General features: G+C 49.7%; 1 protein-coding gene across 1 annotated transcript; it reads left to right on the top strand.

Moving 5' to 3' along the window:
- Positions 1 to 242: 242 nt before the first annotated feature.
- Positions 243 to 23,460, top strand: LOC144132849 (uncharacterized). Its single transcript, XM_077665551.1, has 5 exons — positions 243 to 500; positions 18,212 to 18,319; positions 18,420 to 18,437; positions 20,603 to 20,704; positions 22,973 to 23,460. Exons 1-5 carry the CDS (start codon positions 425 to 427, stop codon positions 23,209 to 23,211), a joined length of 543 nt encoding a protein of 180 aa, XP_077521677.1. The 5' UTR covers positions 243 to 424; the 3' UTR covers positions 23,212 to 23,460.
- Positions 23,461 to 24,642: the final 1,182 nt, after the last annotated feature.

The following is a 24,642-nucleotide window of genomic DNA, read 5'->3' as shown; positions in this document are numbered from 1 at the left end:
TCTCCCACCCCCTCAACATCCCCCTGAATCTACGTTGTTCGCGCCGCGTTTAGGGGAGAGAGTGTGAGTTCGTGCAAGCCTTGACCGGATATCCTAGGCCGCGACGGCGACTTCACGCACGAAGACATAGCAGAAAGAGAGGGGGAGAGATTGAGTCAAGTTTGTTGCTCGCGTCATTCTTTTTGCTTCATGTCCGCTGGTTGTGTTCGTGCGTTTGTGAGGGAGCGCGAATTTCTCCGGTACGCTTCTAGGAAGCGCACTTGGGGCGGACGCGCGCGCACGAAAGGGCAAGCAGGGTATTGAAAGAGGCGCCCGGAAAGGGTAAGGGCAGTACTGGCAGTCATCGCGCATCCAGAAACGAACTCGCCTCGCTTATTCTTCGACTTCCAGTCTCCGCAGGAATAATTCTACGCGTCGGTGAGCGATGGACGTTTCGGCCAGGGTCCTGTTCATCGCCTTGTGCGCGTTGATTTTCGTTTCCGTCGCTGCGGCCAAGGAAGGTGAGTTTAGGAAGAAAAACCTCGGCGTTTTAATTTTTTTGCACTTCTGTGCTGTGTTGCAAAATTCACCGTGATTATAATCAACAGTGAAAGTAACTACGGTACACGGACTCGACTGCAGACATTTTTTTTTTCTTCTCATTGCTATGACTGCATAGTAGCAGCAGCATCCATTGACAGGTATAAGCTACGAGAGCCGCTATTTGGTCATGAAAAATTTCATAATTGTATAATAAGTCCTCCTCTAAGCGCGTTTTTCTTCTTCTTTTTAGGCTAACGAAATATAAGCACTGACTGCTTTAGATAGCACTGTAATTGTGTTGGTTGCGGAACCTACCACATCCGCTAAAGGAACACATAAAAAATCGTTCTTGGGAGATATGTGGAAAAAAAAATACTTATTTATGAAAACTGCAGCAATTTTCATGCAAGATAATTGTAGGTGTGGGATAGCTCTGCCAAAATATACAGATACAGGCTCGCGCAAAACAGGGCAAAATGGCTTCTAAGAACAACAAAGTCTAGATTTTTCTTTTGGCTACTAAGAACAACAAATTGTAGATTTTTCACCTTGGTTGCAGTACCGTAGCAGGAACAGAAGCACTAAGCAGGGCAAGGCTATGTAGAAAAACTTGCAAGGTGTCATATTGCTGCCCTACACTCTAGCATTCTCACATATCAGCACTGAGTGTATGCAGTTATTGTGCTTATGTCTGCAGCCGTAGTACCCTCCACGGCAATTAGCCTCAACATAAATCAAGAAGACTTCTTTAATGCAATGCCAACACCGTAGTTAGAAATAAAGAATACGTCAATATGCCTAAAACTATCTTCTTGGTTTTTGCTTTATGGCTGGAGTGCCGTTGCGAGTCAGTTACTTTTGTCGTTTTTTGTGGTTCCCTGTTGAAGTGAAACAGCCATCATGAAGGATTCGGCAGAGTTGGGTGATAAGCCTCAAGAAGACAGAATTCCCACACGTAGAAAACGATGGCAGAAAAGATAGAGCCGTATTATTAAGGAAGAACGTGTAAGCATGCTTTTGAAAGCACATACAGACAGTTAAGTTACTAAATGCCGCGAAACAGAGCGGTCTGAGTATCACCTTCTTGTATGTATTAACCGCTCAGGCAGCCACTCAAGCTAAAAATTCAAAATGCATGCTGATTCTGAAGGAAAACGAGCTGAGCTTTGGACTGTGGCTACATCTAATTTCTCTTTTATTCAGATCAGGATGATGCTTCGCGCTGTGCTATGTTGCTTACCGAGCCTTCTGATGGCTTCCGTAACAAACGCCTTCATGAGGCTCCAGAGCACATGATGGCTCGTCGTAGCAGGTCGGCTCTGTTAAGGCGCGACCGCTTCGTTGCTTACAAAAAACAAGATACGCTAATCTGTTTCTCATCTCGCGGTTTCTGCTAATGTCATTTAATATATAGACAATGATCAAAAAGTGCGACCTTTAGCTATGCCACATTTACTTTAATCGAAGTGGCAGCTGCATGCAGATACATTCCAGTACAGATGCGCTAAAGAGTCCAGAGAAGTTGAAAGTCTTTGTCTGCTCAAAGGGCGTTTGTACGAGGAAACGAGTCTAAAGGCTCGGTCTGCGTTGGCTGGTATAGTCCGAGCCAAAATACAGCAGAAAAGTCTTGCATTTTTTGATGATAAGTGAATAATAAATGATTTTGGTTACCAGTACTTCGAAGTAAAGGCCTTAAGGAGATGTACTCTCATGATAACCAATGAAGATGTACGCTTATACCTGCGGGCAGGGAGGCAAGTAGTGCTAGAGTCTGCGCCAGACTGTGTATTGGTTTTTGGTGAGGGACGTGTGCGGTGATGGCATGCGTAGCCTCGTGTGGCAGTAGTACTAAGTGACGTCATGAAAGGACCTCACATCCTCGTTCGCTACATCCGAGATACCCACTGTTCGGGCGACGAAACCTCGAGCGTGTTTGCAGGCCGCTTCGTTTCCCAGGATTGTCGGACTACGCAGGGACCGATATATTAGACCTATCTCCCTAGTATGGGTGTCAGGGTGGAATCCTAATTGAATTTTGAGAACGGTGGATGAAACTCGGCCCCTCGCGAAGTTACGCCTGGCCGATTTGGAGTCGCTGATGATTACGTCAGCGTCTGTGTTGCCAATGGCTATGACTTCTTCCTCCGCGGTTTTGGACTTCTGTAGCGAGAGCTACACGGGGCTACCAGTCGAGCATTTCGCGGTGGCCTGGAGTGGCCAGTTGTGCGCATGCGCCGCTACCGTGACAGCCGGACAGGAGCCGCAGGTGCGGCGCGTGCGCTTCGATGTCGCCGCGGCCGTGCGCCCGCTCCACCGTCGGAGCCGCGCGTGACGTCACGCGGATGAGCAGTTGTGCGCTTGCGCCGATGCCATAGTAACCAGAGAGACCGCGCGCTCCGTCACCCCCTCGCCGCTTGCCCCTCTATCACCCGAACCACGCGTCGCATGCGCAGCATTGCGTATAAAAGGCGGATATATTGTCACGCTGTTTGTGACAAGACAGGGACCCGGTAACAGAGAGGGCTCGGCAGCACGTCCTTCGGTGGGAGAGACGGCGAACTTCAACGTCCTTCAATCCGCGCGCCGCCAGCGTCAACGTCTTTTTGCCTCAGCGCCACCTGGCATTCCTCCCCTCTTAAAAAAAAAACGCGCGCAGAAGAGCGCGGAACACGAGCACACATAAGCACACAAGAAAGTCTCGAAGAATCTGGGGGATCAGCGTGCGAAATACGGCTTCATGCGTAAAACATGGACGATCTCTGGACGGGGTAGCCGACGGCTTCTCTGCTGCGAAAGTGCCGCGTCCCGTAGTACCTCGTAATGAACGTCGCTGACGCGCCTGCTCGTCTTCGTGGGCAAAATCCTCAGCGCCAACGGAAAGTTGGTCATCAGTTGCGCAATGGAGCATTGCGTCGAGCATCGTCTGAACCTCGCTGCCGTAGAGGAGGCGGAACGGTGTGAAATGGGTCGTGTATGATCATGTCCCAAGTACTGTGTTGCACATCGACGTGCATCGCCAGCATGTCCGCCATGGTCCTATTAAGCCGCCCTGACAGCCCATTTCCTTGCGGGTGGTAAGCAGTAGTTTTACGGTGGGTCGTACCGCTTAGCTGAAAAATTTCGTCCTACATCTGGGAAATAATGGCGGACCCCTGGCAGTAACGACGCAGGTCGGGGCACTGTGCCGAAGTATGATCTGGCTCATGAAGAAATCCGCAACCTCAGACGCTGTGCCACGACGTAAGGCTTTGGCCTCGGCGTATCGAGTGAGGTAGTCTGTGGCAATGATGATGTACCGGTTGCCACCCGAGGAAAAAGGGAAAGGGCCGAGAAGGTCCATGTCAACCTGATCGAATGGGGCACATGGTGGTGCAATAGGTTGGAGGAGCCCCGGAGGCTTGCCGGCCGGGGCCTTACGGCGCTGACATTTCCGACAGCTCTGCACATAGCGTTTAACAGTGGCACGTTTGTGCAGTAGAACAGCTAACGTATTCTGGAAAGCGTGCAAGAATATCCCAGATAGCCAGAGGTTGGCTGGTCGTGGCATGCAGAAAGTATTTCCTCTTGAAGTGTTGTCGACACGACGAGGAGGTACGCTCGCGAACTGGAACCAGGGTTCTTCTTATAGAGCACGCCTCGTTGCAGGGAAAACGACGACAGGTGTCGAGAAAAATATTTAGGAACGGTGGCTGGCTGACCTTGCAGATAATCGATGAGGGGTCGTAACCGCTGCAAGTTTGTCGAGGTCAGGCTTCACGCCGGCGGCACTGACGACATGGCCGAGAAATTTCAGCTCTTGGTAACCGAAGTGACATTTTTGGGGCTTTAATGTCAGGTTAGCTGAACGAAAGGCTTTGAGGACCGTCCGCAGGCGTCCAAGCTGTTGACTAAACGAGTCGGCGAAAACCACCATGTCGTCGAGTTATGCCCCTGTCACACGGCCAGTTTCAATGGCCATCGAGTCGAGGGCCTTCGAAATTCTCAATCGCCATCGAACTCGAAGGAATTGTGTCGCTGCTACACGGCAAATCTCAATGGCCATTGAAATGGTTCTCGTGTCTTACACCAAGCTTTTGTGGCGCCACAATCGCTACTTTGGGTTCTTCAAAAATAACAAAAATATTTGATAAATGTCTACAGAATGCTGAAATGCACGCATACGCGCATGTCGTTTAAAACACCTTTAAATGCACGTACGCGACGGACAGATGCAGACAGATGCAGACACTGCTTTAGCCACTTTAATACAAGACGAGCCAAAACCAAGCCAGTCCAACGGCGTCGTAGCGCTGCTTCGTCACGCTTAAGACCTGGGAAATCGCCTTGATATCTGAAAAACAAGAGCTACTTGTCTCTTGAAACTTTATGCGAGGATAAGAATGGGCAAATCGAAGGCGAATACAACAACTTAGAGCACGATATTGCTTTGAGGGATTAGCGACGAAGCTGTTATCGCTGTGAAGCGGGCGGGTCATGTTGTCAACGCAAAGTACGCAGCCACGCAATGACCGCAATGCAAAATTAATCAGCTTAATGCTCTCAAAACCAGTCTGATACAATTTTATAACTATTTTACAGACTGCTTGCATTAAAGTTTAGCCGAATAATGTTTGTTCATGCTTTTGTACCGTGAATGTATCGTGCACGAAAGTGCGCTTGGCGCCGCTCGAAACAACGCTAGCTACCTTGGGCAGCGCTCGAAATCGCGATGGAGTTCCGCGCTGCTCCGTTGACTCGAAAGACTATTGACTCGATGGCCATTGAAACTGCGCGTGTAGCAGCGCTCGATCGCCTTTGAGTCGATAGGTTATCGGTTCGAGGGCCTTTGAAATGCCCGTGTGACAGGGGTATTAGACTAGGCAGCACTGCCATTTAAGACCGGCAAGGACAGTGTCCATCATCCGCTGAAAAGTGGCAGGCGCAGAACAAAGACCGAAATGTATAGAACTTTAAATTCATAAAGGCCGTCGGGAGTGCCAAAGGCCGTCTTCTCACGATCCCGTTTATCGGCCTCAATTTGCCAGTAGCCACTTTTCAGGTCGATGGACGAAAAAATACCGAGTGCGCCGAAGGCGGTCGAGAAAGTCGTCAATACGTGGCAATGGGTGACCGCCCTTCTTCGTGACTGCGTTCAGCTTCCGGTAATCGATGCAAAAACGGAAAGTGGCGCCTTTCTTTTTAACAAGGACGACAAGCGAGGACCACGGGCTGTTGGAAGGCTGGATAACATCATCCTCGAGCATCTTCTTAACTGGAGCTTAATGACGTCGCGCTCTGTAGACGATACGCGATAGGGGTGTTGACGGATTGGGTGTACGTCATCGTACGTCACGATGTGGTGCTTGGCTATGGTAGTTTGACGCACTTTCGACGAGGAGGCGAAACACTCTCTGAAGTCGAGCAACAGTGCACACAGCTGTTCCCGTTGGCTGCTTGACAGCGCGGAGGTGACATCGAGGCTCTCGGGGGCAAAGGGAGGCTGCACTGGTTCTGAGGAGAAGCACTCGGAAACATTGAAGGTGCGTTCGACAAAGGCTACGGAAGTGCCGCGAAAAAAATGCCGATGCTCATGCGTAAAATTGGTAGCAAGTACCTGTGACTGGCCACTGTTAAGATGAAGCAGACTGCGGGCCACGCACACGCCTTGCGTCAGCAGTAATGAAAGGTTGGTTTCGGCGATGGCGTCACCGTCCTCAAATGATTCGCACTCAAGTGTAATGAAGGCGCTGGTTCGAGGCGGCAGGGTGGCAGTGTCTGTAGAAACTCGAAGCGTCTGGCTGGGTCGCGGTGCATTGCCGAGGGCGACAGCATTATCAGTTGAAAACGGGACCTTGTTATCGCGTAGGTCAATAATCGTCCAATATTCACGCAGAAAATCAACACCTAAGATGAGGTCGCGCGAACAGTTATTCAGAACAAGACAGCAGACGACAAATGTGGGCCCCCGGATTTGAACTCAGGCGGTGCACATGCGGAGAGGTGCAATCAGATGACCGCCCGCAGTGCGAACATGTGTGCCAGCCCATGGCGTGAGAACTTTTTTGAGAATGGTGGCGAGTTGGCTGCTTAGAATCGAACAACCAGCACCAGTATCTAATAACACTCGAACGTGGCGACCATCCAGTATCGCAGGTATGTCTAAGGAAAGCCGCTCGCGAGTTGGAGGCTCCGGGGGGGGGGGGGGGTGTCGGGCACAGGCGTCGTTATCTGCAGGCTTTGCCACCGGGAATTCGGCGCGGAGTCTGCTTTCTAATGGCGTCAGTGCGTTGGAGGGATCGGAGAGCGCGGGCGTCGTAATCGTCGAGGAGCCGTCCGGTGTCAGCGTCGATGTGTCGAAGCGAGTGGGTGCTGCGGACCTCGGAACCGGCGAAGCGTGGTTATGTCGAGGGAGCGGTCGTTGTGTCGCAGTGAACGGTGACCGCGGACTTCGGAACCGTCAAGGCGTCGGCATGTCGAGTCCGCGTCGATGGGGGTCGCACGCACAACGATGTCCAGCGGGCCCAACCCCTAAGGTCACTGGCTGCAGTTTTCCCGCCGTGGGCTGGGCGACCGGCCTTGCGCCGCCCGGGAAAAAAAAACTCGCGGTAGATGGTGAAGGACTACCGCTCGGCGATGGGGATCGAGCCTGCTGGCGACGAGACTGAAGCCAACGGTGGTCTTCAAGGAAATCCGCGACGGCCTGGGGTCGCTCGCCATAGCGGGGTCGAAGAGAATCCGCGGGGAACCCTACGAGGCCCAGACGGCGGCAGAGGCAGTGCCGAAAGAGGTGACCTGGTTCGCCGCAGTGAAACCATAGGGGACGTCGGTCGGATGTGCGCCACACGTCGGCTTTGCTCGCGGACGGTCGGGGAGCTTCCACGTGCTGCAGCACGGGTGCGGGCGGCCCCGGCACTTCAGAAGGAGCCGGAACGAAGGACACTGAAGCCGGAGCAGGGCACCGCAGGACTTCGGCGTATGTGAGACGACGGTCAGGCGAGACAGGAGGAGGCGATGGATGACCCTCATCGGCAGGATAGGACGGCCGGAGCGTTTGCTGCACTTCCTCGCGGGCAAAGGTCGCTATGGAGTTCGGAGCTGTGGGAGGGGCCCTGTATAGCTGGCGGAGTTCATCGCGCACAATCGAACGTATGAGATCGCGTAGCGGAGAGGCGTCGGTGCCGTGCAATGGTAGCTCGCCGGAAACTGATGCGGCGGACGCGGGTCGATCGTACGCGGACGCACTTTGCTGAAGAACGTTCTCAATTGTGGAAGACTCAGCGAGAATCTCGGCTGCAGCCTTCAGAGGGCTGCGGACAGGGCCAGCAAAAAGGCGCGCAATGTCCTCTACATACGCTGCAACGTTTTCATTTGGATGCTGAACGCCAGATTCCAGAGCGCGCTCTGCCTCTTCGCGACGATCCAAGCTGCCGTATGTTTCTAGGAGACGACGCTGGAAGTCACTCTAAGAGGACAACTGGTCTTCACGGTTTTCAAACCAGGTCCGAGCGCCGTCGTCTAGACTGAAGTAGACGTTCCGGAGCTGGGCGGCGTGATCCCAATGGTTGAACGCGGCAACTCGCTCGTAGTGCTGCAACCAGTCTACTACGTCCTCAAAGATGTCGCCGTGAAAATACTTCGGGATGCGGGGGTTCTGGAGCGTGAAGTAGGGGTTGGCCGCCCCAGGCATTGGGGTGGTCGCGCCAGGCATTGAGGCGGCACCAAGTTGCTCCGAGGACATACCCGATGGTTCCGGCGCTGGTGGTAAGCTTCGAATCCGGCGGCGAGCACGGTGAACGGGCGTCTTGACGGTTATAAGACTGGAGCTTCGGCTAACCGTTGGGATACGGGACATGAGATCGATCCCACTTCCACCAGATTTGTCACGGTGTTGGTGACATGACGACAGGGACCCGGCAACAGAGGCGGCTCGGCAGCACGTCCTTCGGTGGGAGAGAAGGCGAATTTCAACGTCCTTCAATCCACGCGCCACCAGCGTCAACGTATTTTTGCCTCAGCGCCACCTGGCAATATAATGGGCGCCTGTACCACACCGTTTGACATGGATGCAGAGGAGAGCACAGCCGCTGCTAATAGGCGGTTTAGACAAGAGAAGATTAACCCTTTCGCTCCTGAGGTTGTCGCCTGGCACTTGGCTCGAAATACCCTATAGACAAAATTGAGACTGCTGCATGCTACTTCTCAAATTATTGGGCAGTCCTCGTCTCTGTCAAGCAAAATGAATAAAAGATGTGTATACCCAATGTCTCTCAATGCTAAACATACTGTGGCCACAACAAGCTCAGCCAGGGAAACGTGGCTCTCGCTACGTATATCCTGGCATAGCTGAGCTAAGCCACACCCAATTTTTGTGTGCTGCGCATGACGACTATGCATTGCCTGGACATGTGGATCAAGATTTTCGCCCGCGAGCGTCCGACCCTTATTGCCTGCACCATTCTACGCCAACATGCGTAGAGTACTGCGCAGCGGGGCCCCATTTGGCGACGCAGTGCAATCAAGCTATAGATGGCCTTTTGCAGCATGCCCCTTGTGCAGTTCTACATGCAATGTTTTAGCAATCTTACGCACAACAAAAAATTGGCTGTTGTTTAGCTCTGGTTAACCCTAGTTGAATTGCGAAAGCTTCGTTTCCTCGGCACGTCGTCTACGCAGCGTCTCATTCCGACGCTCTCGAGAACTCAAACCGGGCTCTTCCGCAGTTGTAGAGTCACTTCGGGACGTGTCACGAGTTCTTCTAGCCGCATCTTTGCTACGACGCTTCTCGAGTCGTGCGGCGCGATCTTCTGGCGTCTCTTCAGCGCGTTCTCTTCCTTACTTCGTTCTGTCGTTGCGTTTCTTTCGGCGAAGCGCATATATACAGGCTGCCCAGGCTAACTTTAGCCAAGGGATAAAAAATACGATATTTGGGTAGGCCAGGGAAACCACTGACATACACCTACCAATCGGTTTGCGCATCATAGGCAATTTTTTGTTTTGCATTTAATTCGCAATTAAGATAATTTTTCTAAATGCATAAATATCGACTTTAGATGGTAAATGTGAATAGCAAAGTTGTAGAGCACCTTCAGAAACCCCCATTTCATTTATTTGCAATAACGAAAGCCTCACGTGTATCTTTTTTCTGAGCTCCAAAGAAAGCCCGCGAAATACAAAAAAATCACGTGACTAGCGCATCCGCGCGCCACGATTGTGCTGCTCTCAATCCTGGCTTCAATGAACGAAATCAGTTGCTGGCATGGCGCGACGGCCCCGTTGCTCCGGCAGGCCGATATGTCGACGGTGGTTGCACCGTCACGCTTGCAGAATGGCTCGCGCAGGCGTCGCAACCACCGTCGACATATCGGCCTGCCGGAGCAACGGGGCCGTCGCGCCATGCCAGCAACTGATTTCGTTCATTAATAATAATAATTGGTTTTTGGGGGAAAGGAAATGGCGCAGTATCTGTCTCATATCGTTGGACACCTGAACCGCGCCGTAAGGGAAGGGTAAAGGAGGGAGTGAAAGAAGAAAGGAAGAAAGAGGTGCCGTAGTAGAGGGCTCCAGAAATAATTTCTACCACCTGGGGATCTTTAACGAGCACTGACATCGCACAGCACACGGGCGCCTTAGCGTTTTTCCTCCATAAAAACGCAGCCGCCGCGGTCGGGTTTGAACCCGGGAACTCCGGATCAGTAGTCGAGCGCCCTAACCACAGAGCCACCGCGGCGGGTCCTTGGCCTGCCTCAAATATCTTATTTTTAACCCTTGGCTAAATGACCCGCCGCGGTGGCTCAGTGGTTAGGGCGCTCGACTACTGATCCGGAGTTCCCGGGCTCGAACCCGACCGCGGCGGCTGCGTCTTTATGGAGGAAAAACGCTAAGGCGCCCGTGTGCTTTGCGATGTCAGTGCACGTTAAAGATCACCAGGTGGTCGAAATTATTCCGGAGCCCTCCACTACGGCACCTTTCTTCTTTCACTCCCTCCCTTATCCCTTCCCTTACGGCGCGGTTCAGGTGTCCAACAATATATGAGACAGATACTGCGCCATTTCCTTTCCCCAGAAAACAATTATTATTATAATCACCCTGTATATATCTCCGCGAGGCGACACGTCCTCTCCCTCTACCTCGGCGGAGCACATCTGGTGGAGCGAGCGCCGATGGCAGCGGCGCCGACTGCGGCGCCATCTGTTGGAGTGCGGCTGCGGTGTTGCTAGGCAACGGCGGCTCATGGTCGTTCGTCGGCCATAGCGTTGGCCACGGCATACGGCTGAAGTGCGCGACGAGCCGAAATGGCTCGCTGGCTGGCGTAGTGTTGCTTTCGCAACAACAAAAAAAAACAATTAAGAGATGATGATTGGAAAAAAAAATTATTTACATATGTACACATGTCAAGGTTACCGGATACATTGACATTCAGAAGTAGACAAGACGCTAAGCATGTAAGGGGAGCCAATTAAAGAGGCATCATAAGCATCTTTAAGGAACTAACCGGAATTGCTTTCTGAGCGATTTAAGACGTGATAGCATACCTATTCACAGAAGAGTGAAACAGCATTAATCTGACAAGGAAAAATAAGGCCTTAGCGCCAGTTTGATCTTAAGACCAGAACAAGACGATCGTTGTTAACAGAAATGAATGGACATGACCACTGCCGGAGGAACTCTTCCTCTCCCAAGAAAAAGAGTTCCTCTGACAGGAAACTGATCAGGTCCCTTCGAAGACGGCCAAGTATTGGCCACACTGCGCGGCGTCGAAAGCCACAAGCGACCGCGGTGCATCGACTGCGCCATGAACTAAAACGACCTTCAACAACTAAGAGGCGAACAAAACGGCCGCTGGGAAGCGGTCGCGGGAGACAAAGCTCGAAATGCCTTGCCCACAGAATCCCGCATGAACCGCGCGCCAAAAGACACGCGCTACCACGCAGGTGACTGTAGCGTGGTGATTAGATTCCGGAAGCGAGAAATTCGGACAGGTACTGGAACGTACGCCCCCCCCCCCCCCCCCCCCGCTCTAGCCGACCACAAGTAGGCAGCACTGCCCAACCAAGTTTCCAAACAAAGTCGCGTAGATGGTCTGGGAGAGGTGTCGACGCTATGCGCGCCCATTGAATGCGGCGCATCGGTCAGTGGCGAGCCGCCGGCACAAAAGGCAACAGCGAGCCCATTATGTCCAGCACACGGTCTGCAACGATGTTGACATAAGGTGCAACTGCGCTTATATGACTGAAAAAGGCCACTGACGTAGCATAGAAAGCGGTAGGCTGCTCTGATTGAGGTCCATGATCAAAAGGGGCCGAGGGATTCATTCAAAAAGCGCAAAGAAGGACGCAAAAAGTACCGCGCCAGGGTTCGAGCCGGAGACGCGTCCCCAAGTAGGATACGCAAAATGCACTTCAAAGCTAACAGCGAGGACGTGATGGACAAAGTTGGAAAGGCAAGCAGCCTCTCTCCCGTGGTTGTCCAAGAACAGCACGAGCCACAAGCTCGGTTCCGCTTGACCAAAAAGAGAGAAAAAAAACTGTAGTCTGCACCCGCCTTATGACGCCCAGGGGCGGTTTAACAATGAGAAAAAGTGCCAGAAGGCACCCAGTACGACCGAGTGAACCAGGTAGCGCCTCTCAATCAGAGGCAGGTCAAATGTCTGCGCCCTCCGCACACGAGCTGTAATGCCCTCTACGACCGAAGACCACATACCATCCATAATCCATCACAGCCGTAGGTCACGCCCAAAATGCGCATCTGCGCTCACCACTGCAAAGTATTGCACATGTAATACGTCTCTGAGGAAACCCCACAAAAAAAGTAATGACTCTTCTAATAATTAAGAGCAGCCCCCGACAAGGAGGCGTACTCACGGAAAACGTTTAAAGCTTCGAGCAGGCTGCGTTCGTCAGTTAAATAGAGCGTGTTGTCATCTGCATAAGCAGTGACAAGAGGTACAGATCGACAGAACCGATAAATCTGTGAAAGCTATTCGAGTTGTCAATTTAGCCACTGTAGGCTCCATTAGCGAGAACGCCACGCTGCGCACGTTTTGCTAACACCTTGCGCGTACGAGCCCTGCAGAATTTTCTGTACACTTTTAGACACGAGGAAATCACGTAGTCTTTTCGTTTCCGCAATAACCCTTTAGTATATTATTGTAAACAATAATGTTAAAGGCAAGCAAACAGCGGCTTTGGCGCTGTAACTTTCATGTTTGTTGCTGTGGCGAATGGCAATTGAAAATTAATTTTTTTCGGAAAGCAAATGGCACAGTATCTGTCTCACATATCGGCGGACACCTGAACCGCGCCGTAAAGGAAGGGATAAAGGAGGCACTGAGAGAAGAAAGGAAGAAAGAGATGCCGTAGTGGAGGGCTCCGGAATAATTTCGACAACCTGGGCATCTTTAACGTGCGCTGATATCGCAGAGCACACAGGCGATTTGCGTTTCGCCTCCATCGAAACGCGGCCGCCACGATCGGGTTCGAACCCGGGAACTCCGGATCAGTAGCCGAGCGCCCTGACCACTGAGCCACCGGCGGATCCTATGCCACTTGCCACATTTTCTTTCTTTGCCTTACCCGCCGTGGTGGCTCAGTGATTGGGCGCTCGGCTACTGATCCAGAGTACCCGGGTTCGGACCCGACCGCGGCAGCCGCGTTTCGATGGAGGTGGTGGTAGTGGTTTTTGTTAAAATAATAGCAAAAAGAAAGGAAAAGATTTTTGCTAGCCCCGGCATCTGCCATCGATACTGAAGCACATGAGCTGGGGCAGCGGCAATAAACGATAGCAGGCAGAATGGAGAAATGAAGTACATGAAAGAGGTGAGGGGACAGGAAGAGAGGATAGGGGGAGAAGTAATATATACAAACTATTTACTCAATAAGGAAAGTGTCCAGGTTGTGCGCGTGATTAGTTCGTGTTGGAGGAATTAAAACGCGCACAGCACTGTGTTGACTACAGCTGGAGTGGGGCGTCCAGTTATTAATCGTTCAAGGTAGAACTCGTGGAGCGTTCGGTCACTGCGTGCAACTTCCTGACGGAGAACAGACGGGACGTCAAGCCCGTGTGTTCGAGGAATGCACAGAGGCTCACCAAGGTTGGCTCAGGAGTTCGCGCACTGCCCTGCGGCCACAATAGCGTCTTGAGGGAGTCCGGTAGTATGCCCAGCGCTCTATAGGCCGCGAGCATATCGCGACGAGCATCGGCTAACGCGGCACAGTGAAGGAGTAAGGTGTTCTAGTATTTCCACTGCACCGCACCCGTCACACACATCACTCGTCGCGATTCCGTGACGCTCCCGAGGTTCCCAGGGCCACACGCAGCCAATGCGCGCGCGGGAGGATCATTGCACGTTGCGACCGTGTAAGTGCGCGACATCCGGTAATACTCTCGATGCACTCACCTCCTGCGATGCGTGGGTCGGGGTGCTGCTTTCGAAGATGATGATGATGATAATGGCCTCTGGTTGAATGGCACGCACCCACGGTGGGGGATTGGCCAGGGTACATTGTTGATACAAATACACAGATGGGTAAGGACTTTCGGAGATGGTCGTGGATGGCCGCACGCACGTCTTCCAGCGCGAGGGGCAGATCCGGCGAAACGCAAAAGGCGCCCGTGTGCTGTGGGATGTCAGTGCACGTTAAAGATCCCCAGGTGGTCGAAATTATTCCGGAGCCCTCCAATACGGCGCCTCTATCTTCCTTTCTTCTTTCACTCCCTCCTTTATCCCTTCCATTACGGCGCGGTTCAGGTGTCCAACGATATATGAGACAGATACTGTGCCAATTCCTTTCCCCCAAAGCCAATTATTATTATTCTTTTTTCCAAACGGCATAAAAAGGAAGGTGGGGAGGGCCGACGAGCACGCTAACCAATCCACCACGCCAGCTTGATGGTTAGGAATGAACAAAGGCGCGTCTAGTGAATACGGTGGTCTTAGAAGGGCACTTTAGAGACATGTACTGTGCTGTGTATTAGTAATCATGAGCATGAACATTACAGAAGTCAGTAAGTTTCCGCTACTTTCCCTCTTCGCTTGGCGCGCACATAGCGCCATCAGGCGGCGCCCACTAAAACCACTTTCTCCTCCTCCTCCTGCTCGCAATGTACGCCACTGCTCCGACAGAGAGCGCTAGGGTTCCTCAATGCCAGCTCCGCCGTTGATAGCGCGCGACGGCAGCGCCTCCTAAAGTCCCTCAATAAATTATAGAGGGACCTTAGCGCCTCCCGCTCCTCTCGCTCGGGCGCAGTGGGGCATTGCGGGGACGCAGGAATCACGCGGTGAGCGGTCAGCACAACGCAGCGCACATCCAAGGCGTGTTCACAACGAAGCTCGCGGCTTGCTGCCCGTTCGTTCGGCGTGGAAGCTATGCTGGCGTTCGTGGCACCGGATTTGTCGAGAACGATGTGCCGACGAACTACGACTGCAATTTGAGTCTCGCGCGTTTCGGCAAGGCGCCTGGCAGCGCTTCTGCCTGGCAGGAGTTTGCCGCTCCGCGCGTCTGTTTCACCGTAGGTAGCATCAGCAGCATAAAGTTCACGCGGCGTCGAAGGCGTTGGCCGTGAGTGAAAAATCCCGGAAGGATTAATAAATAAAAAACGAGTGGCAAGTTGGTCTAGGTAGGGAATCCATAATACACTACGTTATCGCATCATACCCTCAAGGCGGAGATTAAGCGCCCTCTACAATTTTTGAACATACCCTGTGATACTTTATCTGTTTATGCAGTTTTTTATGTAAGATTTTACACAATTTTTAGAAATGGGCTTTATGAATTCGAAGAGCTCTTGCTTCGCCATATTATCAGCAGTGGTGTACATTAGAATACTGAGATCCTAACTGGATGGTTAAGTAATATTGAATAGTTAGCTTTTTGTACGATTACTGTTAAGCTTCTTAATTAATGAGAGGCGTATAGACCATCTTAAGTAATGCCTATAACAGTTTTCAGAATTTCGAAAACGCGGTCATGTTTGGCGCTGTGGACCAACAAATTTTAGCCAGATCGCACAAGAATAAAGGCACTTTCAAGACGCTTGCAGCAAAGCAACCTCTCCAGTGCGCGTAACTCATCTCAATAGCCAAAATTTGTTGGGCCACACCACGGAGGATAATCACGTTTTCGAGATTCTAGAAACTGACATGGAGATTAGTTAAAGCGGGATGCACGCCTCTCACTAATTAAGGATCGAGTCTAACAGTAACAGTTAAAGTTAACTATTCAATATTAGTTAACAAGCCTGCTAGTCAGCACTTAGCTGTATTCTGGTGCACTACGCCGCTAACGGTGCTATGCCGAAAGAATCGCTGTTCTAACTCATAAAGCCTATTTTTAAAAATTGTGTGAAATCTTAGATGAAATACCCTGTATGCGTGGGGTATAGTTTAGCGCGAATGTGCAACGATTCATGCTTATCACCCTGGTTCGGAGTAGACTGCCGGATCAACCAACAATCTTGGGCAAAAATTTCCAATGTTAAAAGACTAAGGTACTGGTACAAAAAGATTGAAGGTAATGATCCATTCTTTCGATATATAGCAAAATTTTTCTTTTGTAATGTTTTCATCGCTAGCATCGAGCAGTTGACTTCCCCAGAAAAACAATGGGGAACGCTTTTCACGATAGTAAAAACGTTAATAGCAAAAAAATTGAATCTTGACGACGGCAGATCTGCGGATTTAGTGACTGATACAGTGAAATCTTGTGATAATTAAAAAGCATTGCGCTCATAAACTCTTTCCCGTTGAATAACGCTATGGTCCACAATTGTTGGATATGAGTTACCAAGCTCACATTCCTAGTGATCTACAGTATACCCTCCATGGAAGCAACGAAAATCGAGCGGTGACTCACAGCAGGGTACACCGCAAAAGAAGTATCGGAGGTCATGCCTTTGATCGCCTAACAAAAGCACGTCGAGCTGCTGTTTTACAAGGAAGACGCGCTCAGCAATTGGCTGCCGTCAACATACAGCGAACGCAGACACTAAGATGTTATATAGGTGAAAAAGAAATCATAAAAAACGTCACTGTCCCAGCCCTGCCGGTGCCGAGGATGATGAGAGCTTCACAGCCAGCCGGCTCCACGACAGGGACTCGTGGGTCGTATGTTTATAATACCTGCCTTAATTCATTCATTTGATTCGTCGGGAACGTCCTTCTGAAAGCATGATTTTCGTGGCACCTCTTTTCGTTTCTCAAGAACGCCGTATGTAGTCCCAGAAGGGTACGTACGGGCCGAAGACGTCGTTAAACAGTCTAAAGGAGCGTGGAAATGCACGAAAAACGTATAAGGTGAACTAAACATCTGTTTTTTATACAGTAGGGCCAGTTATATAAGTATTAACTCGATTGACTATTAATTCTGTTGTTCTGCGTTGGTTAATGTACGCAAAAGGCGTCATCGTATAGGCGCTTCGTGCCACAACAGAAAGGTCCCTCGCTCTAGCAGAGGGCAGTGACAATGTACATCCAGGTACCATCGTGAATCACATGATCTAGAGCGCACTTTATTTAAGAATGGAGGGCTGTGGTACGTCTCTGGGGGTCACGTGCTAGCCTCGACCCCTCCCTTTACAATATTTCAAAAGTTCACAGACTGTCTATAGGACTGCTTACAACAGAGGTATAAAAGTGGCAAGTTGTTGGAAAGCAAAACATAAGGAGACACACACGAAAGAAGACAACTATCAATGTAACAAAAGGAAGCTTGAGTGAATTCTTTTCCTTTATGATAGTGTTGATTAGGTTGCGAGATTAGTTGCGCAATTTTTTATAACGTTATTTATCACCTCAGGGCATAAGGGGAGCTGGGAAGGTAGAAAGAGAAAGAAAAGAGTGGGTGGGTGTTAAATAAAGGAGAAAAAGTGGGTAGATTTAATGAAGCCGAGAAGGCAGCGGTGATGTGGTCCCTGCGTCCAAGCAATGTCCGGCTGGAGACCCGCTGCTGCCAGGCGGCGAATTCTGGTTGGCTTCAGTGCCGGGCAAACCCTCACAAGTGGTGAATGTCAGCCTCAGTATCTTGCGAGTTGCAGCCAGGACACCCTAGGTGGGGATATAAGTGGCGAAATTGAGGCCACGTCTGAGTTACGGGAGGAGTGAGGGCAACCTTGACCCGGATCCTCCGGAGCACAACCTCTTCTGTAAGGGTAATACCGGGGGGGGGGGGGGGGGGGGGGATTATCGCACACGGAGGGACGAGAGCACGTGTGCGGCGCCGGAGGTGTTCCTTTCTGAGGGAATGAGGGTAGGATCATCCCTACTGAGGAAGTGAGGCATTGATGTGGTAGGGTTGCCAAGCGGGTTGCAGAATCTGCAGAGCTTTGTGAATTCAGCATGTCACGTGGAACCCACTCAATTGCGAATGAGTTGAGGGATGCGAGTCGCCAGGCGATGTATATTCTGGCAGATTTCTCGGCTACACGAAGGACACACGGTTTTGGCATCAGTGACTGTTGCCTTTTTTTTCTCGTATGTAGTTGGTTACTAGTCAAATAAGGTGTTGCCCTTCTGATTTATGTCCTTTTCGTTTATTCATTTTTGTGCATCAGTACAACGCGTCTATATCTGTACGGAACGCCCGTAGACGGTCAATGGATGCAATTTTTGGTGACGAGCTTTGAGCTTGACTGTGGCTGGAATGCGTGGGAATTGTGTGTTTTTGTTTCTATCTCATCCTTTGAATGCTCGATCCGATACGCTTTCCTTCTGCAGAAACTAAAGTCCACGCCAAACCGGCCTGCAAAGATGTGGCCTTTGGCTGTCCCGTGGGGTACGAGTGCCGGACACCCGAGAAAGGATGCAAGAGCCACTGCGACTGCTGTGAGTGTATTGTATTCAATAGCTCATGCTTTGCCTGAGCTGTCATGTTTGCTGTAAGGTTTTCATAGCAAACCTTTGTTTCCCTCTCTCTTTTTTACAGTTGACCCCGTAGCCAACAGTGAGTACAACCTCTTCTTCCTGCCTGTTTTCTCGATTCCCCTCCAACCGCCCCTTAGCGCCATGAAAATGTGTGACGTGGTCATTTAGGCATACAAAGTTATTCAGGAAAGAGCTTATGCAATTGTCAAAATGATTTTTTGACGTAAAAATATGGCTTTTTCAGCATATATAGTATTACCAGTTTTGGAGGACACCAGAAAACCAGTGAATCCTCTTAAGTAGCAAGCTGGTTAGCTGATATTTAATAGTTAACCTTATAACTAATTAAGTCATACCCAGCAATTGTGGACAAAAGCATTTTCAAGTGTAACCATTTTTGACCGCAATATTTTCATTTAATGTAAGATTTCACTATAACAATCAATATATCCGCAGATCGCCGCCGCGGTGGCTTAGTGGTTATGGCGCCCGGCTGCTGACTCGTAAAACGCGGGTTCGATCCCGCCCGGGGCGGTCGAATTTTGATGGAGGCGAAATTCTAAAGGCCCGTGTACTTTGCGACGTCAGTGCACGTTAAAGAACCCCAGGTGGTCGAAATTTCCGGAGCCCTTCACCACGGCGTGCCTCATAGCTTGAGTCGTTTTGGGACGATAAACCCCCTTAAACCAAACCAATCAGATCACCCGACGGCAGACTTGTAGTTTTTTCTATTCACGTTTTCCTAACGTCAAGAGCGTTCCCCATATCAGAATAATGGGCGGCAGCTGCGTTTTTATGGAAGAAAAACGCTAAGGCGCCCGTGTGCTGTGCAATGTCAGTGCACGGTAAAGATCCCCAGGTGGTCGAAATTATTCCAGAGCCCTCCACTACGGCACCTCTTTCTTCCTTTCTTCTTTCACTCTCTCCATTATCCCTTCCCTTACGGCGCGGTTCAGGTGTCCAACGATATATGAGACAGATACTGCGCCTTTTCCTTCCCCAAAAACCAATTATTATTATTATTATTATTATTATTATTAATATTATTATTATTATTATTATTATTATTATTATTATTATTATTATTATTATTATTATTATTATTATTATTGGCCATTACCTTCAATATTTCCATAACAGTATCTTACATGTAAATTTCCCATTTTCAAAATTATTGCCCGAGAAAGCTGGACATGTAGGAGCCTAGTTGCAATTAAAGATTTGTAGCTGTTTGTTAGTAATAGCCATATCAGTTTTTGGAATTTTGAAAACGCTATTATCCTTGGCTCTGTGGCTCGACTAAATTCGGCTTTTTTTATTTGTTGCGTGCGCTGGAAAGGTTGCTGGAAAGGCTGCTAAAAACTGATATGGCTGTTACTAACGACCGGTTTCAATTCTCTATTTTAAACCAGCTGCCTCACTGTGGTAGTTAAAAAGTTAATTATCAGAAAATAGTTAATCAGCTTAACACTTAAGACAACACACCGGCCTATCCAGTGTCCGCAAACACTGGTAATACTCTGCCGCAATAGGCATATTTTTACCCGAATAGCCTATTTTTTAAAATGACAAAATCTTCCCTGAAACAGCCTGTATATTGAAAATCGCTATGATAGTTCACCGGCTGCGGCTTTCAGTTTCCGAGCACTATTTCATGAGTGGGATCTCATCCGCGGCTGCCGAAATTCGACAGAGATATTCAAGGATGCCCCGAGTACTCAGATTTCGATTCCCTGTTGGTGAAGTGCAGGTGGTGGAACTAACCTAAAGCCCTCCACTGCACTAGGACCATTGGCGCTGGCTATACTTAGCACACAGACGCTGAGAACAATTACTGAGGACGAAAGGTTGGACAGGGCAAACTTTGTGGTACCTGGAAATCTGTGCGCGCTTTCTAGTAGTCATATAACAATGTTTAAAAAATTCAGTGCATCCACTTCGAAAATGGCGACTGTGCTGGGCGTGCATCAACATATTCTGTACGGGTTATGTTATACGGGAGTCGTTAATTCTTTTTTCCCTGTGGCCCACTTAAAATCCTCGCTTTGGTCAAGAGATTTATTCATTTTTCTGTTTATTGGTGGGGGCCCTAAGACAAGGGTCGAATAAGACATGAGGGAAGATAGGCCAGTGTTACCGTTCATACCTGCAATGGTTTTCGTTTCTTCTTCTCGCCGCTTGCTTTTCTCCCCATCTTTTCTTTTTTTTTACGTGAATTTTTTTTTTTTTTGCTATCTTCCTCAGAGTCCTTACCCCAGGGTTGCCCCATCCGCGTCAGGCCATGCGAGGAAGGACGATTCTGCGTTCCGGACACGACGGGCGAGTGCTACTCGTGCAACTGCGACAGTGAGTACGCATTAGAGTTGCCGTACACGACTTGCCTCCGCGCATCCGTCATACGCGGAAAACGTTGCTGCATAATGTCCCGGGCTCGCGACTGACGCCAGCTTCGCAGAAGTCCGTACCCTTGTCAGACAAATTGGGTAATGGCTTTGAAGGCGCAGCGCCATCGCAAAGAAGGCGGTCCTCGATGTCTGGCCTTTTCTTTCTCCTGTCTATTAGCTGTCCACGAGCACGCTGGAGACACCGATAATGTCACATTCGTGATGTCGACGGTACTCACAGTGTGGCCGTAGGATGGTGACTACTGAATCGTGATCAAGGGGAGTGGACTGGCCATTTCGGGCCGTGTTTCTTTATTTTCTTCTCTTCTAGTGTACACGCTTATGTGGGACAAAGGTCGAGGTCATCCGTGCCTACACCGTTCCGAGTAGAAAGACAACGCTGTACCGTTGCCATGCCACTTCCAGTTGGAAAACGGCATAGCAATGGTACAGCGTTGCCAGCAGAAACGGTCCAATGATGGAGTTCTCTCTAAACAGCTACCAGTTTATAGGACTTAGTTGCAAAAAAAATGATGTGCTATGATCAAAAAGAAACCTCCGAAAATGTTCTAAGAGGACCTTGATGTGGGCTAGTTGGTTCATACTGCTACGACACAGACTGACAAAGCGCAACGGAACTAGGACGAGTAGAAGAAACACGAAACACAGGAAGCGCCTGTCCTTTGTTTCGTGTTTCTTCTACTCGTCCTAGTTCCGTTGCGCTTTGTCAGTCTGTGTCGTAGCACTCCGAAAATGCCCGCCTTCATCCCAGCCCTCAAGGTGCGGGACGGGGTTCCGCACAGTGTGAGATAGTACTTGCGTATCTCCTATCCTCACAACCAATTATTATTACCGTAATTTTTGTTATACAGTTCATGGTCAGTGCCATGGCACAAATTGGGCTCCGAGAAAACTTTTTTTTCAGGATTGTACTCGCTCGGAACGTAGTGCGCAGGCCCAGGTGTGCAATGCGCGCATTACAATGCACATGCACCCGCTGATTAGCACTGAGCTGTCGAGGCTAAAAACTTCTGGTTTCTACGTCGAAAGGGTACTCATTTTTCACTGTATCTAGGCTCTTAGAGTGCTCACGGGCGCAGACAGCAGACATTTGTAACTCGACTTTATTGAAGTCGTTGAAGACGACTTGACAATGGATCACTTTCTAGGGTTCTATTGCGCGCAGACACAATTCTGACTAGGTTCACGTGGTTCTAAATCTAGATAGGAACTGGAACGAGTAAACATGCGTGGAACCGGTCAGCAACGCGATTTTAACCGTACCAAAGCAAAACTATTGCAAAACTTGGTGATACAATCGTGTTGGGCATGTAATGCTGAATTGCGTTGTGCTGAAAAATAAATTGCTGTGAAGTTCGCACCTATATATAGCCCGCAGGGCGCTAAATTTTATGTTCATAATCTTTAACGATTGCGCATGTATGGCCCACTAACTGTACATCAGAAATGTCGTTACTGCTATGTCCTAACTGTGACGTAAAACTTGTGCACGAGCAATTTGCCTATCACTTTCATTTAATATTTGCACACTTATGTGATGTGTCTCTAATTGTTGCATATATTTCTAAATAGTGCCCCTGTGCTAGCCTTTCTTAATACATCTCTGATTTCTCTTTCTCCTGCCTAGCTCCTACCCTATCCTTTTTATTTCCGGCGAATGCACATCAAGTGGCCGACTAATATGTGGCAGTCTGCATGGCCAGCACCCATCTGTTGACTTCCTTTTTGTTGTTTAAAGGATACGTATCCCTGCAACTACTGCTGCTATAGCCCACTATACTGCTACTGCTACAACTATTACTACAACTCCTATATGTATCAGCTGCAGTCAAGAGGAGATGGACTTGACTCCTGCACTTGATGCGGACCATTGATTAGGGGAGGCCTAATTCAGTAGCATAGCAGATTGCAAGGCAAGATAAGTGTTACCGGCCAGAAGTTTCGGGGAGAGCGTAGACTCAGATGGGAAGATATCGTGAAGAAAAATAGTTGCGTATGCAGGCGTGAACGGTATTTTGTAAGGATAACGGGAGGTGCAATTGTGCTGGATTAGGTGAAATCTGACCGATGATGACGGCAAAGATAAAGTTAACAACTCCGGCTGCTTGTGCGGCAAGCACATAAGGATTACTCATTCCTTTCAAGTGGCCCTCGCGCTGTGTGATGCTATTATACACTAATCCTCTCTCTACGCGCGTGCGCGCCGCAGCGCCATGCGGCCAGGCCACGGGCCGCTTCTCCTGCCAGCCCAAGGAGAACCAGGCCTGCACCAGGCGCCTGGCCCGCGGCAGCTGCCCCGTCTGCCAGTGCGAGGAGTGCCCTCCCAGGGTGTGCCCACGTGACTGCTACGTCATCCAGCTGGACGCCGGCTGCAAGGAGGTGTGCATCTGCACCGGCAAGGACGGAGTGCCTTTCGCCCTGCTCAACAGCGCCACCTACTCGTACTGAAGAGGGAAAGAGACTGTTGGCGATATACCATTTAAATTAGGATGCAAGATCCCAATGCTGGCCTCTCTCTCGTCTTACAAGAGGATTTGTTTTAATATTTTCAGCAGACTGTACTAAATTTATTTGAGCCGTCCCTTCGTCGATATAAATTGTTAAAATAAATCAGGCATATGATGTGGCCGATGCGCACGTGCGGGTAGCATTATAATAATGACATTTTTAAAATAAAACTTTTTCTGCCCATGGTAACACACGGTGTGCTGTCCTAAAATGTGCTGCGTGTTTCCTGCATTACTTTTTCTACTTAGACCCACTTTGGACGACGAGATAGACTACATTTTTTTTATCGATGTCAAATCCCAGAATCAGCGCCCGCAGTCCAATGGTGAAAACTGTAAAAGACTCTTTAGACTAATGCATCTCAAGCGCAGGGGCGAATGCCCCTCAGCGAGGCCTTCCATCCAATGGCGTTGACCGCTTCTCATAACATCGCGGTTAATCACCTATCTTGAAATCGCAGACGACTGGCAGGTTTCTCCGTGAAATGGGATTAGCCACGACGTCATCTCGAGCTTCCTCCCACTGGCTGCAACTTTGGCGGGCTCCTCAGAACTTAGCCGAGCTTAACCGAGTTGCTACCGAGTAACTCGGTTATGCTCGGGTAAGTGTCCACACTTTCCGCACACACTTTCTGCAAGCACTTTCCATGGACGCCACGCATGAGCCAAGCAATGGTTACGTTAGCCAAGCAATGGTTAGGATGGCTGGAGCAAAGCAGCTGCAGCCTGCCGTCCAAGACACCTCAGGTTCTGGCCAACGCTGCTGAGAGGGCGATGAGCGCCTCCTGGTCTTCCAGGGTAGCGGTGGCCAGCAGCACCTCCCACGGCTCCAAGGCCTTATTGGGCAGCTTTAGGTGGTGAGACTTATCCGTGCATGTCCATGTGATATGAAGAAAGGTAGACGTGGCGCTTCACCATGGACATGCATTCATATATCTGGTGTTTCAGAGAAGACTTTAAGTAGTTTTCAAAAATTGGAATTTTTAGGTTAAAATTTTGCTTTTCCGGCATAGTATTGCCAGGGTTGGTGGACACCAGAAAACTGGTGAATCATCTTAGCTGTTAATCTGGTTAACTAATTTCCAATGATTAATTTTCAATTATTAGAGTTGGGCATCTGGTTGCAATTATAGATTTGTAGCCGGTCTTTAATAATAGCCATATACAAGTTTTTAGAATTTCGAAAACGCGATTACCCTTGGCGCTGTGGCTCGAGAAAATTTGGCTATTTCGACTAGTTACTGCACTGGAGAAGCTTCTTTGCCTGCATCCTTTCCGAATGCGCATATATATCTTGGCCCGATGTAGCCAAAATTTGTTGGACCACACTACGATGGATAGCATGGCATGGAAAGTGCAACGCCACCAGTGA

This window comes from Amblyomma americanum, chromosome 5, assembly GCF_052857255.1.
Source record: "Amblyomma americanum isolate KBUSLIRL-KWMA chromosome 5, ASM5285725v1, whole genome shotgun sequence".
NCBI lineage: Eukaryota > Metazoa > Arthropoda > Arachnida > Ixodida > Ixodidae > Amblyomma > Amblyomma americanum.
Note: the sequence above shows the minus strand (reverse complement) of the source record. Positions and strands in the feature narration are given on the sequence as shown.

What these genes read in the sequence shown, in the direction of transcription:
- LOC144132849 (XM_077665551.1), top strand. Translation starts at nt 425, where the DNA reads ATGGACGTTTCGGCCAGGGTCCTGTTCATCGCCTTGTGCGCGTTGATT. An exon ending in CGTCGCTGCGGCCAAGGAAG is followed by an intron (nt 501 to 18,211) that starts GTGAGTTTAGGA and finishes TTCCTTCTGCAG; the next exon opens with AAACTAAAGTCCACGCCAAA. An exon ending in CTACTCGTGCAACTGCGACA is followed by an intron (nt 20,705 to 22,972) that starts GTGAGTACGCAT and finishes TGCGCGCCGCAG; the next exon opens with CGCCATGCGGCCAGGCCACG.